Genomic DNA, 14888 nt, shown 5'->3' on the forward strand with positions numbered 1-14888 from the left:
CTGCATCACCCTTTGGAAAGGCTTCTTGTATATGTGACACCAATGCTCAGTACCCAGAGGCCCAACTTGTGCAACACAAAAGTGTTTATTAAACACAAAGAGTCAATAATTATAGCCCTTCCCATGCTATCTTTCATCACAGGGTTCACAGGCTATTTTTAAGAGATACAATCAAAGCAAACCAATGTATTGTTGATGTTTTCTTCCTACAAGAGCAGATTTATTTATTTTTACAGGAGCAGAACCTATGACTGACAAGGCACTGGGATTTATACAGTAGCTTTGCATAATTTCATATGACTAATCCCCCTACCACTAAGCATTTTTCATATTATCTGCTGCTTCCTCCATTAGAATTAATAGCTTTATGCAGGGCTGGCCCAAAACATTTTGGCACTTGAGGCAAACCTCAAAATGGAGCCTCCTTGCCACCATGGCAGAATGGCTGAGTGAAGATCTACATTGGGAACAAGGGGGGGAATAAAGACCTATATCGGGAACAAGAGTGGGAGGAGACCAGCAGTATCTTCTATTCACCAAGAGGGTGCTGCAGAAGTGGCACTTCCAGCCTCCACAGAGTGCACCGTAGCTGTTGCTGCCACTGTGGCAGCAGCAGGCATTGCATTCATTGGAGGCCAGATATTCTGCCCCTTGGATCCTGCCACCCGAGGTAGCTGCCTCACCTTGCCTCATGCGTGGGTCAGCCCTGACTGACATTTCTGGGGGAGAAGGAAAGAGAAGTGGGAAAGTAACAACTGGGAGTAGGTGGGAGCATAGCTTTTACTTTGGCTTCTACTGATCTTTACAACTTTTACCTCTGTGAACTCTTCCCCTTGGTAGCAACGATTTCTTGCAGCTCTGACTAGAGAGTGCTTCTAGTTCCACTAACAAGCTGGACTGAAGTCTCTCTGCCAGTATTTTAAAGTGGGTGGTTTGTGTGCCTCATGTTACTTTTTAATGGATTGATTACATTTTTATCCCGTTTTTTTCCTCCACTGAGCTCAGGATGACATGCAGGTCCACTCTACTCCCTCATTTACCCTTACAACAACCCTACATTTTGCTGACAGATAGCAGTTGGCTCAAGATCCCCAATGAATCTCCCCAAAGAGACTTCCTGGTCATGATTCAATATTCTTAACTTCTGCAAATGAGAGATTTAGTCAACTCCACCCATTATTTCAGGAACCTAGTTATGTAATGGTGCAGAAGTCCAGACTAACCATTTTTCCAGTTTTCAGAATATGCCATCCTTATATCAGGGACTTCCAACTCCCAATAGTCTGTGATCTACTCACATTAAAAAACTGGCAGTGATCTACACATTGTCGTAAAAAGACTGGCAGTGATTTACCCAAAGTTGTGGAGTTTTTTTTAGGAAGCCAAAGTTGGTTTTTTTGTTTTTTGTTTTGCTTTTTTGTAAGATCGCTGAGGGGCCAGAGATCAACCAGGATCTACCAGGAACACCCCGTGATCTACCACTGGATAGCAATCTACCTGTTGGACATGCTGCTTTATATTCTAGCACCCTACAATATCAAGAGTTCATCCTATAGCTGTCACATAGCTATGGGTTTATATTTCTGGACTCCTTTTTAAGACTATTCAGATTTTTGGGTTTTTTTTTTTCTTTTTTAAAACTAAGTCTGATACACCAACTATGAATGGGAGATTTGGGACTTCCATATTTTTGTATTATTACAGATATAATTAACCATTTGAATGAGATCATATGTTTTTGCTAAAATGATGATACAAAATTACATTTCAAATCGACTGTGAACTAGCTTTGGTTTTGACTTGTTATAGTTGGTAATGAGATCCAATTTACTGTGACCAAGAGTCATCCTTTTTTCATCCCTGTGTATTTTGCTGTTGTTTTTCGTTGGCACATCATCAGAGGAGCAATAGGAACTGGAATCCGTGGTCCTCGGCTCAAAATGTACTGATTTGTTAGGCTTGTTACTGAGATCTAGTTTGCTGTAGCCATGAGTTGCTGGTTTTTCATCCTTCTGTATTTTGTTTACATCTTCCATAGCTTGAATAGTATAAGGGAACTTCTTGTTGACTTTCATTCCTATGCTCTCAGGCTGAAGCTTCAAATCATGCCCATTTCTTGGGTTGTTGCTTAGTATTGGTGAAGATGTTGACAGCAAAGATGTCTTAAGTCTTAGTAGATTAGGTGCATCATTTAATTTAGCTGATGCACTGCAGCTAGAGTCTGGCAGCTCCCTGGGCTGGTATTTCAAGTCATTAAGTCCCAGGAAGCCTGCAACATTCATTCTTGTTTCACCGGGAGTCCGTTCTTTAATTTCGCAGTGTGCATTAGAAGTTGTCAGGTCTAGATATGGTGATCTTCTTATGCTTACTACGCTTGAATTTGAGAGGCTAGTTGAGGGGCTTGTGGTCTCATTTTCATTCGTTTGAATACGCTTAGAAACTGGCTCAAGTTTCTGCAACAATCTGTGGGGAGATGGTGTGGAATTTTCAGCTTTGGGGATACTGAGTTTATTCACAGATCTAGACTCTGCATATATGCATCGGAACTCTCTGTCAAAGTCCTCAACAATTTTTCCTTTGAAGTGTGTCACCAGGCCAGTGTGTACTTGACTGCACAGCCACGTAAAACTGAAAAGGAAAGGATTCAGAGACCCCGTGAATCATCAACATACTAAATAACTCTGATTTCAAATAGTTATCTATTTGGATACTATGGAAATGCATTGGACAGGATAGTTAGCTGAACACATCAGTATTATTTCAGTGCATGAAAATAATGGGTGGATCAGTTTAAGGAGTAGTGACTCAGGATGAGTTCATACAAATTAGGTTGTTGGGCAATAATTCAAGCTATTACCTGAATATGCCAAGCTGTTATACTTCATGATTGCTATAAGATCCTAGTAACAGATATGGGGGGAAACTGGTAGGTTTGTTTGTCATATATTCAGTATGTCGGAGAAAAAGACCTTGGGGGCCATTCCATCCACACCAGTATTCCCTAGATTAGCCTTTGATATGCTCCCCAGTCTACAGTGTAAGGAAATATAATTGTCCCTACCACTTGGCAACTCCAGGTGGTGCTGTGTTGGCAGCACATGTTACAGAGGTGACTGCTCAGAAATATAAATTGAAGCAAAAATGGGGTGTTTGCTGCAGAATATGAATAATCCTTTACAAGGGTTTAGCCCTGGACTTTATTTTCAATGTTAAGGACCAGCCCTGGGATATGAAAAAGTAATGGGTGTTCCTGAACATGTGTAAAGCACTTTCTGCTCAAGATGAGTTACTAGGGCTAATCTCCATATATATTGGTTTAAAATTTAGTTTAGAGGACAAGGTGTCTAGGGAGGCTTGACCTCCATCTTCCTCTAAGAGGTTTGCTCCAGGTGTGTGTGCCATTGGGGTTACAGTGGAAATCATCAGCTTATGATATGGCATTCTTACAATGGCAGCACCCTGTTAGAGAAGCTCACTCCATCTCCGTCTAATTATCTTTTAGATTCTGAGTTTGGGACGAGTTTTTGGTTCACTGTTCCCATTTCCTGCTACTGAATTGAATTAGTTATCGGTGTACTGCTGTGATTTACAGTTTATTCTATCATGTTCTTATTTTTGTTCTTGTATACCGTTGTATTATGCATTTTTTTAATTTTTTTGTTAGCCACTTTCCAGAAAGTGAAAGGTCTAGAACAGGCATCCCCAAACTGCGGCCCTCCAGATGTTTTGGCCTACAACTCCCATGATCCCTAGCTAACAGGACCGGTGGTCAGTGATGATGGGAATTGTAATCCAAAACATCTGGAGGGCTGGAGTTTGGGGATGCCTGTGGTAGCACATACCTAGAACCACCACCACCCCAAGCTGATAATAGGTCAATGCTCACAGCGAAGACAAGTCAACCTATGCTTGAATGCCTGGAAATCCAAAGGTCATTTTGCATTTAATCAGCTTTCCCGTTAAATAATGTGTTCCAACAATATTAATGTATTCCCTTTAATTCACAACAGTACAAAGCAGAAGTGGGGAACCTGTGGCCCTCTAGATGCTGCTGGACTACAACTCCCATCATGCCTGGCTGATGCTATGACAGCTGGACTGATGGGGGTTGGAGTCCACAGATTCCCCCATCCTTAGTATAGAGCAGGGGTTTCCCATAGGCTTGTATGCTTCCCATAGGTACCTGACCACCATGAGAACAGGATGCTGCATTAGATGGACCATGGCCTGATCCAGCCTGATCCTTCAAATATATTAAAGGATGCTCAAACTGCGGCCCTCCAGATGTTTTGGCCTACAACTCCCATGATCCCTAGCTAACAGGACCAGTGGTCGGGGAAGATGGGAATTGTAGTCCAAAACATCTGGAGGGCCGAAGTTTGGGGATGCCTGGTCTAGAAATATTGAAACAAACATTTTGCCTGGTTTGTTTGAAATGGGTAAATGGATTCTGAGTAGAATAGTTGAAGTGCAACGAATCCCAGCAACTCAAGAATCCAGTGGGTGGGTTTTTTAAAACTGCATCAATCGTGTCTTGTGCCGGTGCAATAAATTACCCTGTTCCTAAATGCCCTTGACAATAACAAGTCTGGCTGCCAAGTTATTATAAACTCCCACACCCAAGTATCCCTGCCTATTAAAAGCCATGAAGAAAAAAATGCCATTTTGGAATGCATGCATTGTAGTTCTTTGAGATGGCTTCATGATATGGGAACATTCCATTGGGTTGCCAGGCTTCCTGTAAGTTAAAATGAGAGGGCAAGGGAAAGGCAGCTATTAAAGTGTTGATGAATCTGTCTGGGTGGAAATGAGTGAGTTGTATCAGTCAAGGAAGTCCTCTTAGCTGCAGTTAAAACAAGACAGGGCTGTTTCCTCCTGAAGGCAAAGCCAAGGGATTGGCATGTGTGGCAGAGTAATTGAGGCATGCAAATAAAAAGGAAGCTGCACTTACTGATGATAAAATACATATGCAATAGCATCAGCAAGGAAGGGGACAAGATCAATGAGTGAACAGTCAACTTGTGAAACTTATCTCTTTTATACTGTATAAATGTTTGTGTCAGTGTCACATTATCTCTATTTACTTGGAAGAAGATTAGGGAGATCCATGTCCAACCACAATGTCTGGGTCAGGCATACTCTCAACACAATCTGTTTCCATGGAAGAACTGCCCTGCAAAATTCTGAGAAGTGTGAATTTCAAAGGATTGGCTGTGTTTTGGTTCTCATATATCCCACTGCCAAATTGCATGAACGAAGTAGCAAGCATATCAATCCTATTCACAGGGTCTAAAATAGCACAGGTCCTAAAGAAAGAGGTGGTCATATCTTACATGCATTGTTCATGATATCTCACCTGTAGGTCCCTGCAAGGACTTCTTCGCCATCTATCAACACAAATTTCTCAAGTGCTTGTCCTGTAAGCTTCTTGCCAGCTTTGCTGTAGTATGTGTCTCCACTCACACAGCGTATGCGCATATTCTGAAATGGGAACAAGGCACAGTAGAGATCAAAGGGAGCAAAGACAAATGTCGTCTTTTCTGTGCTGAACTTACATGTGTATGCAGTGTGTATAAATTAATATGAAACTTGGAATTTGCCATTGCAATACACACACACACACACACACACACACACACATCAACAATGTGTTTGGATTTAAGGGAATGTTTCTAAAAAAATCCAATGTACATGTTTCCTTACCCCATTAAGATTAACCACACAATTTACAACAGTAAATGTCAACTTGGGAGTAGGGCTCAGTGAGTTCATTGGGGCTTAATCCCAGGTGAGGATGCGTAGATTGCAGTTTAAATATATATCTCAAAATATAATAACTGCTGCAGATATGAAAGACCAGGAGCTGTTTTGCCTCATTTTTTCAGGCAAAATACTCTAAAATTATAAAATACTGGAAAAGAAAAACCTCTATGATACAGAATGTTTATTAAGAGTATAGGATAAGCTCATATTGACAAATATAGTATGGGTTAAATAATGTAGACAAGCAGGCTATTTGATTATTAGAAAATGGAAATAGAATGCTGTTGAACTGGATGAACTTGGTCTGATCCACCAAGGCAGAACTTATATTTTAATTCCTGAAGAAAGTGCTGTGAAGAAGAACATAGTTTCAGAAGACAAAGGGCACAATTAGACATGACACCAGGAGGCCCATAGGTTTAATTTCATGTTTGCCCCAATTGTATTTAAAATCAGGGAAATAAAATGTATCTGTATTGCCCCTCAGGCAGTTTTCTCTTCAGTTGAGTTTCCATACCAGAAATGAGCATAGATGGAAGAAAAGGTGTGTGTGTGTGTGTCAGAGAGATAGAGATTCACTCTCTGGTCCCATGTGCTTCAAGCATGAGCTTTCCATAAATCCATCTTTATATGTGATCAGGGCAGACCTGGGCATATAAACAAATGTTGCTGTTGCCATCCTATCTGGTTTCACCCAAAATGGATGGATGGAAATATGTGGGTGAAGACCTCACAGTGTGTCACTGAGCCTGATGCATGGTATGTGCATTTGTAACTTAGCCCTGATAATTATCACTGTCTCTGCTCTTGGGGCTGCTCCTGAGTGGTAGAAATGACATGTGAAGCCTCTTCTGCCAATGCACAACCTCTGCTTTAAAGGCTGTACTTGTCCTGTTTGCTTTTCTCTCTGTCATCCAGCTGAACAAACATTCAGCAACACATTCTACTTCTTCACCTACATTGTAAGGAAGCAGGGATCAAAATTCAATTTTCTTTTTTAAATGACAGTATAGCCAAACTGCAAACTGATATTGGTGTTATACCAGTTTAACTGTTATGTCTTCCAAAAAAGCCTGGGGTTTCGGTCTGGTGAGGATGCTGAGAATTGTTAGAGGTCTCTAGCCCCCAACCCCTCTCAACAGCACTATAATGACAGGCATATAACTGTCCTCCCCCTTTAATGTCAATATATTTCCTCACAGGTTGTTTTAACTTAGTAGTACTATACTAACAAAACTAACTAGAAACATACTGGGAAGTCATCCATAGTGAGATCCATTTTATTGCACATTTCTGCAAAGTGTCTCAAGTTCTTCTCATCAAGGATCAGGTAAACCGGAACACGCCGTCTGCTTGAAGCCTCCATCAGGTCACTGAGTATCTCCATGTCTGTGAAGAGATCCATCATAATTGCAATCACCTGCACAGACGGGGGTGAAAGTGATAGGGGACATGTTAAAAAAGACCAGCTGTAGATCTGTACTACTAAAAATTATTTTCCAAAACATAGCAATGAGTTCCCGTATCTCTGTAAGTGATTTGGTTTGCTTTGGGAAAATGGAAGAGCAAGGGTACTTTACAGATAAAGTGAGACAGACAAAGTGAGCTTCTTCTGGTCCTCTATCCTAGGCTGCTTCCACACTAGCTCTTTTGTATGGAATTGCAGTCCTTTGGTCACTCATTTTTAAGGAGAGCCCATGCAATATCGCTGACAAATGGGTACATCTTAGTGTTCTCTCTAATGGTGGTTTTTTTCTCTCCCAGGTTTGACTTAGCCACGTTGTTGTTTGCAATAAAATACCATTGCAGCACCAGTCTTTCAGATAATCAGAAAGCATTTTGACGAAGGCGTTGTGGGTTAAACCACTGAGCCTAGGGCTTGCCGATCAGAAGGTCGGCGGTTCGAATCCCCGCGACGGGGTGAGCTCCTGTTGCTCGGTCCCAGCTACTGCAGTTCGAAAGCACGTCAAAGTGCAAGTAGATAAATAGGTACTGTTCCGGTGGGAAAGTAAGCGGCATTTCCATGTGCTGCTCTGGTTCGCCAGAAGCGGCTTTCTCATGCTAGCCACATGACCCAGAAGCTGTACGCCGGCTCCCTCGGCCAATAACATGAGATCATGAGTGCTGCAACCCCAGAGTCAGTCCCTTTACCTTTACCTTTAATTTCCAGACACACTTCAAGGGAAGCTCCATGTAGAACACATTGTGGTAATATGACTGAGGCATGTGTCACTGTGGCCAGATCGTAGCCACAGCAGCTGCCTGGATAGCCAGGTGTAATGCTAGCCTGGTGCTTCAGATAGAGGTCATCCTCATCACAACAGGTCATACGGTATTTCTGTTCCCAAATCACCTTATCTACTAACAATCATTACTGCTATCTTGGCTGAATTAGAATCACATAATAAGAATTGTAGAGTTGGAAGCTACACTGAGGAATTTCCGTGTTTGGCAGAGTTTAATCAAACCTTGATTCTAACTTTTATTTATTATAAGAATTCACCCACAAAACTGGTGCCCCAGCACATAACAGTATACAATGCCACATTAAGCAATTGTTTCTCTACAGTTTTCAGTGGATTTCCATAACACTCCTTAGAGCAGAAAGTTCAGGGCTTGTTTGTTTTGGAAGCGGGTTTGGTGTGCAATCTGAATTTGGTATGCAATTGAATCACGCCCACAAAATGGCACCAATGCCCCAAGACCTGCATGTGGAGGGAGTTTCGTGACTCAGTTTGGCAGGCCAGGACCTGAAGGGAATCCTGTACTTCGAAGGAGCTCTTCTCATATCAAATAGGTGGATTTATCTAAAGTATTTGTATGCTGCCTTTCACGCAAATATATCCCAGACTGGTTCCCAATAGTAAATTACAATAAAACGCTATTACTTAATGAAATACCAGGGTGGGGGTGGAGCCAACAACAACTCCATAAATAAAAACCATTCTACAAATTAACCACAACTTTAAAACAAATTCAGGGAGGATAATGGAAGTCTCAATTACAGTGTTTCAAATATAACATCTTTTACCATAAGAGCTAAACCATCCATTTTATATACAGTGCCTGAGGGAATTAAAAATGCCTTAACCTGGCAACTGTATAGATGAAGAGTAATATTTTAAATTTGAAGTGGATACAGATGTCTGTTTAATACCATGAGTATTAAATATTAAGTTAATAGAGTTTGGAGATTGGCCATAGCTCAATGATAGTGTGCACACGGGAGCCACAGGAGTTACAGCCGTGAAGGAGGAGTATGAGCTGAAAAGGCCCATTCATTGTCTAGCTCCCTTGTTATATTTGCTTTTGGCTACTGCATGTTGTTTAAGTATCATAGAATCATAGAATTGTAGAGTTGGAAGTGACCCCGAGGATCATCTAGTCTAGTCTAGTCCAACCCCCTGTAATGCAGGAATATGCAGCTGTCCCATATGGGGATTGAACCTTGCAGCCATGATGTTATCAGCACCATGTTCTAACCAGCTGAGCTATGTAGAGCACAAGTGATCTTCACATATTTTTTTTGCATTTAGTTATATTTACAGTTTTGGAATGTGTTTTTTGTATGTTATTGTTTTTCTATATTCAATTCTTCAGCATCTATAGATCTGGCAACCCTGCCAACTAATGAGCTTAATTTCAGTGTCACACTCTTATTTCTGTAGGGGTTTTGTAATTACACCAATATTACAACAACATTCCAGTAAGCAGCTGAATTAGGTAACTGATCTCAACCATAAATGTCGATTAGCACTAAGTATTTGTAAAAACTGGGAGTGCACTTAATCCTTCCACCCGTGATGTGTCCTTGCCACCTCTTCCTCAGGCAACACAGCCACACAGCTCTTGTCGGTTCTTATTATTGTTGGCATCTGCCTGTCTCGGAAGACAATGGAGGAGTGCGTCTATGGAGGTGAAGCCAAACCACACTGGAGACTTACAGCGCCTGCTGTGACTGTATGGGTTGATATATTCCTCCAGAGAATCATGGGAGTTGTAATTTGTTTAGCGCCTCCTCACAACTCTCAGTGCCTTTAACATTGAGTGGTAGTGTTTGGCGTGAATGTGATAGACGATTAAAGGGAAATTAACTCTATTCAAATGAATAACAGATCTACATGTAAATGTATTTAGGAAACAAATCTATTCACAGATGTGTTGCAAGCTCTGTTAAGTACTTTCAGCAGTCACCAGAGCAAGGTCTGTAGACATTTTGACATAGCACATACATGCACAAACACTTTGGAATTACTTCTTTGAGAGAATAAACATCAAACATTTTACACTAAATAGGAAAAACTACTTGAAGTTTTGAGGAGATATCCTAGAAAAGGAACTAGCAGGAACCTGGCATCCTATTCATGGTTCTTTCCTAGAAAAGCCGCATGGACTGTCCACTTTGGTATAACATTTCCCACATACATTTCTTGACTGACTCATCCCAAATAACTCTCCTGTCTTGATACTCTGCTGGGCTACAGTTTAGGGATGGCCAAGAGGAGACTGCAGGGCCAGGTATGGTCCAGGAAGCAATTTTATTTGGTTCTTGGAGACCACACCAAATTTAATGATTGTAGGATAAAACCACTTCTGCGCCTGCGTCAGAGGTGGAGTTGTGGGCGTCCCTCCTGCACTCACACGACTTTTCCCACTTGGGCTAGCCAAGATGTTTTTTCGCCTACCTCGTAGCAATCTGTCACAACTATTGGTTTGGCGGTTAGGCATTGGATATTACAGTAAAAGATGAATGGGGGGGCAGGTAGCGCCATCACCTGCCCAGGAAATGGAGAAGTATTCCGTTAAAGGTTTCCGGCGGCAGAGCTTGGTCCAGAGCCTCGCGAGGCCAGGGCCGTAAGGCACGCCCCTAACGGTGATCACAGGAGGAGTTACGGTTGATGTACATCACTGAGCTCCTTACTGGTGGTTAACTTCTCCCAGGCTCCAACACACGGGTTGGAGTCGGATATAGTCGGTTAGGATCCAATGCCTAAGCCAATACCGCTCAACATCCGTAACCAATAAAGTTGTGGCCTTTTAGCCTATTAAAATCTATCTTTGTCTCTTGTGTTTTATTTCTACGGGGAAGGAGGGACATTGCCACACAACCTTTTTCTCCACCGTTTCATGCTTTCGGGAAAATATTTTTAGAAGCTGGGAGAGATTATTTACAGTTTAATGTTGCTTCTGTTTTTGAGTTTTGCACATAATAGCCATCTGCATACAGCCATCTGCTCCATGATGGTGAAGTTCTCGCTCCTAGGTTGCAAGGATGACTTTATATTAAAGAATAATATAATTGAATCTAAGCATTTCTAAAGGTGTGCGGCAAAATATTATTCTTCCCCCAGAATTCTTATAATGGCATTGAAAATATAGGTTGCCCACTTCTGCAATAGCTAAATATGACATACTTTCCACTACAATACTGAGCAATGGAGCGTCAAAACCTGTCATGTAACTCATCAGATAAAAAACTCATACAAGGCTAAAATACTCACACACACACACAAACACACACGGAGCTGACATAATACATAAATAATTGTATCTAATGCTGTCCAAATCCAATCCAAATCTCCTCCTGAGTGTCCCCCAACCATCTGGAGTAGAGGTGCTGTGTGGGAGACTGCAGGGCAGATGAAAGGAAGGAGAAGTTCAGATGCGGAAGTGGAAATCTGCTGCATGAGCAGAGCAGTGGTGTTGGCTATAGCCCAAAAATTCTAAGTAGGATATCATAAAAATGGGAGCAAACTACCAGGACTGGCCAAAGACAGTTTGCTGCCAGAGATTAAGGACAAAAGGGCACCCCACTCTTACTCCACATGCAGAAGGCAGCTGCGTTTTACTACAATATTAGGAACAGGATGGTATCCTCCACCACACCTGGGACAGACTATAGGGCACATACAGCTCTGTTTGCCAATAGAAAAGTACAGAAGTGGGGCTCCGAGGGAACACTAGGGAAAGCTGCTCACTTGAAGCAGCCGACTTACTCTTCCTAATGGTAGGACCAGCCTTGCAAACATATAAGTAATTCCAGTGCAACTCCAGAACCCCAATGATCAGCCCCGTCTTCCCCTTTTGGATTACATATCAAATGCTCTACTTACTGTCTTGGCCTTGCCTATCAGAGACCGAAGTAATTCCTTTACATTGTGTGTCTTGTCCCTTTGGAAGTACAAAGTGACTTCTGTTTGGCCAAATGAGGAGACCGTGGGAACCTCTGGCCAACCGAGCTCCAGATCTGGGGGATCAATGTCTGACATAAATGGGAAGTATGTCCCAGATGTGACTCCAGAGAGGAGGGAAGCCCCGTCACCACTGTCTTCTCTCGTCAGCCCTGACTCTCGTCTTTTAATTGGAGACCCTGTGATGCTTTGACTATGCTGGCTCATGTAATCCATATCTAATGTGGAAAGAAATGGCAGCTCCTTTTCCTTAGTAATGGCTTGCCGGTAGCCACCTTCTCCCTGTTCCAGAAAGGCATCCACAGCCAGCCTCGCCGTCTCGCTATGCTGCAGCATTGAAGGGGTGATTTCCACCCTCCAGGGCTTTTTCAGATCATCCAAACGACTTTTCAATTGCCCTGTGGTCCCTTGCGAGTTCCCATAGCCCCTGTGGAGCCAGTTCATTGCCTCTGCTGTTGAGTAGCCAAACATGATAATACTCAGAGTTGCCCCTCTTGAGGAAAATTCTGCTTCTTTTTCAGTCGGGAGTCCTCCTGTTTGCTGTTTCTGTTTTTTGCTGGGTTCTTCGACAACGTAGCTCACGACGACACTCTAGCTCCTGAGGATCTGTATCCTTTGTCCTCCTCAGCCTCTTCTAAACATCCATTCCTTCCAGGAAGAAGGAAACTTCTCTGGTTGTTCCAATTTGTCTGCTGAAGGAAGAAGTAGTTGCTGGAAATTTTGCTGTCCAGGGCCTGTTTCGATGTTGCCTTCCTTATGGAAATGTCAAGAAGGATTTCCCCATCTTTTCTGCAGTAGCTGCTTTTAGATACGCTTCCTCAAGCAGTGAGACTCAAATAAGTTCCCGCCCTAACTAACCGTGAACAAATTTCTCTGTTGCAGTCAAAACCCTGAAACCTGTTCAGGCAGTTCTCATGCCTCAAGAGGAAAGAGGAATGCTGGAACCTGTTCTAAGGTCAGTGTGGATTTATGTGACTATAATAACTATACACAAATGAAAAAAGAATGTATTAACACTGAACCCAGCTCGAAATAGGAAGGAAGATTGTAGAGTGTTCTTTAGTGTACATTAGTATTCTTTTTTTTCTTCTGGTGTTAATGGGTGCACACCTGCGCAATAAATTCTGCAAATTGCTGTAATTCAGGGTAGGGCTGTGGTTGCCTAGGGTCTCCAGAGCACATATTTTCTTTGAAGCGCACCAGAAATGTTTAAGTATTAGGCAAACTTATTTTTTCACAATGTTTAAATAACCATGATTTTTAGATTTAGGACAAGGGTAGTCAGCATTCTTGCTATGTCTAGGTTATTTCATCTGAAGCTCTCCTCTGGAACTTCTTCTGAGGGAAACTTGGAGGGTAATGTTGAGCGAAGGCCTATCTCTGGAATGCTCTCCCCAGTGAGGTCTGTCCGGCTCCTTCACTGACATATTTTTGATGTCAGGTAAAGACTTAGCTTTCCCACTAGGCTTTTGATGGACTGAGTTGATTTTGTTCTGGTGCTAGTGTGCTGCTAAAGCTTCCTGTGGCTGTTACAGGCTGCATGTGTGGTGCTTTTAAAAAAGGAATTGTAGGTGTTTCATTGAAAATTACAAAAAGTTTGATATGACATTTAAATGATATTATGTATTTATGTTTATTTTAAAAAATGTAAGCTTCTTGAATACATTTTACGCAACAAGCGACTAAGATGTCGAAACAATAATGATGGGGGTGGGGGTGGTAGAGGAGATGCATAAGTAGCTTCTTCTATCACTTTCAGGGTCAGCCCAAGACATTTTGTTGCCTGAGGTAAAGGTCAAAATGGTACTACTCCCCATTCAATGTGGGGCTACCTTTGAAGGTGACTCGGAAACAACAACTAATCCAGAATGAGGCAGCGAGACTGGTGACTGGGAGTGGCCGCCGAGACCCCATAACACCGGTCTTGAAAGACCTACACTGGCTCCCAGTACGTTTCCGAGCACAATGCAAAGTGTTGGTGCTGATCTTTAAAGCTCTAAACAGCCTCGGTCCAGTATACCTGAGGGAGTGTCTCCACCCCCATCGTTCAGGCCGGACACTGAGGTCCAGCACCGAGGGCCTTCTGGCGGTTCCCTCCCTGCAAGAAGCAACGTTAACAGGGAACCAGGCAGAAGGCCTTCTTGGTAGTGGCGCCTGCTCTGTGGAATGCCCTCTCATCAGATGTCAAGGAAATAAACAACTATCTGACTTTTAGAAGACATCTGAAGGCAGTCCTGTTTAGGGAAGTTTTTAATGTCTGATGTTTTACTGTATTTTTAATATTTTGTTGGAAGCAGCCCAGAATGGCTGGAGAAACCCAGCCAGATGGGTGGGGTATAAATAATAAATTATTATGTGCAGAAGCTCATTGAACTGGCACCTGAATGTTTATTTCTGCACTGGCAATGGAATAGCCTCCTGCACTTAATCTGAGGCAGCAGGCCAGTTTAGGGGTCCCAGTGGAGGCCATGAGGCATACCCAGTGGTACCCTCTAACTAAGGAAAGGGAGCATCTGGTGAGCTTAAGAGAAACAGCCAGAGGGCTGCCACTGCTACTCTGCAGCAGCTTCTGCCTGAGGCAGTTGCCACACTCTGCCTAATAGTAGGGCCAGCCCCGATCACTTTGTATTTGCTTATTGTTACATCATACTGTTCTCATGGGCTACCAATATTGATATACGGTATAAATAGCATTGCCCCTAGGATATTCAGTGTTCCTTACTTAGTAACAAACGTTTATGTTGTGAACCACCCTGGGTGGTACAGGGTGGTATACAAATTTTAGTAATTTCTGGTTTCAGTGTTGAATGTATGCTTGTATATCTCCTCTTGAAGTAAATGGAACTTTACAATATTTTTTTGACTGGATAATTTCTTAAAGATCAACCATGGCTGAATTCCTCTGTGTGTGTGTGTGTGTGTGTGTGTGTGTGT

General features: G+C 42.4%; 2 protein-coding genes across 2 annotated transcripts in view; one reads left to right on the forward strand and one right to left on the reverse strand.

Moving 5' to 3' along the window:
* Nucleotides 1-14888, forward strand: part of CEP250 (centrosomal protein 250) — a 136735-nt gene that overhangs the window by 837 nt on the left and 121010 nt on the right. The window contains exon 2 of the mRNA XM_035122190.3: nt 12837-12909. The gene's annotated coding sequence lies outside the window, so the exon portion shown is untranslated. The remainder of the gene's footprint in view (nt 1-12836; nt 12910-14888) is intronic.
* SACK1C (scaffolding CK1 anchoring protein C) lies at nt 67-12825 on the reverse strand. The gene is made up of 4 exons (XM_035122196.3): nt 11877-12825; nt 7016-7183; nt 5357-5481; nt 67-2628 (listed from the first exon to the last, which is right to left on the reverse strand). The coding sequence occupies exons 1-4, from the start codon at nt 12423-12425 to the stop codon at nt 1761-1763; spliced, it is 1710 nt and encodes a 569-aa protein (XP_034978087.3). The 5' UTR covers nt 12426-12825; the 3' UTR covers nt 67-1760.

The sequence above is a fragment of the Zootoca vivipara genome, chromosome 7 (assembly GCF_965207765.1).
Source record: "Zootoca vivipara chromosome 7, rZooViv2.hap1.1, whole genome shotgun sequence".
NCBI lineage: Eukaryota > Metazoa > Chordata > Lepidosauria > Squamata > Lacertidae > Zootoca > Zootoca vivipara.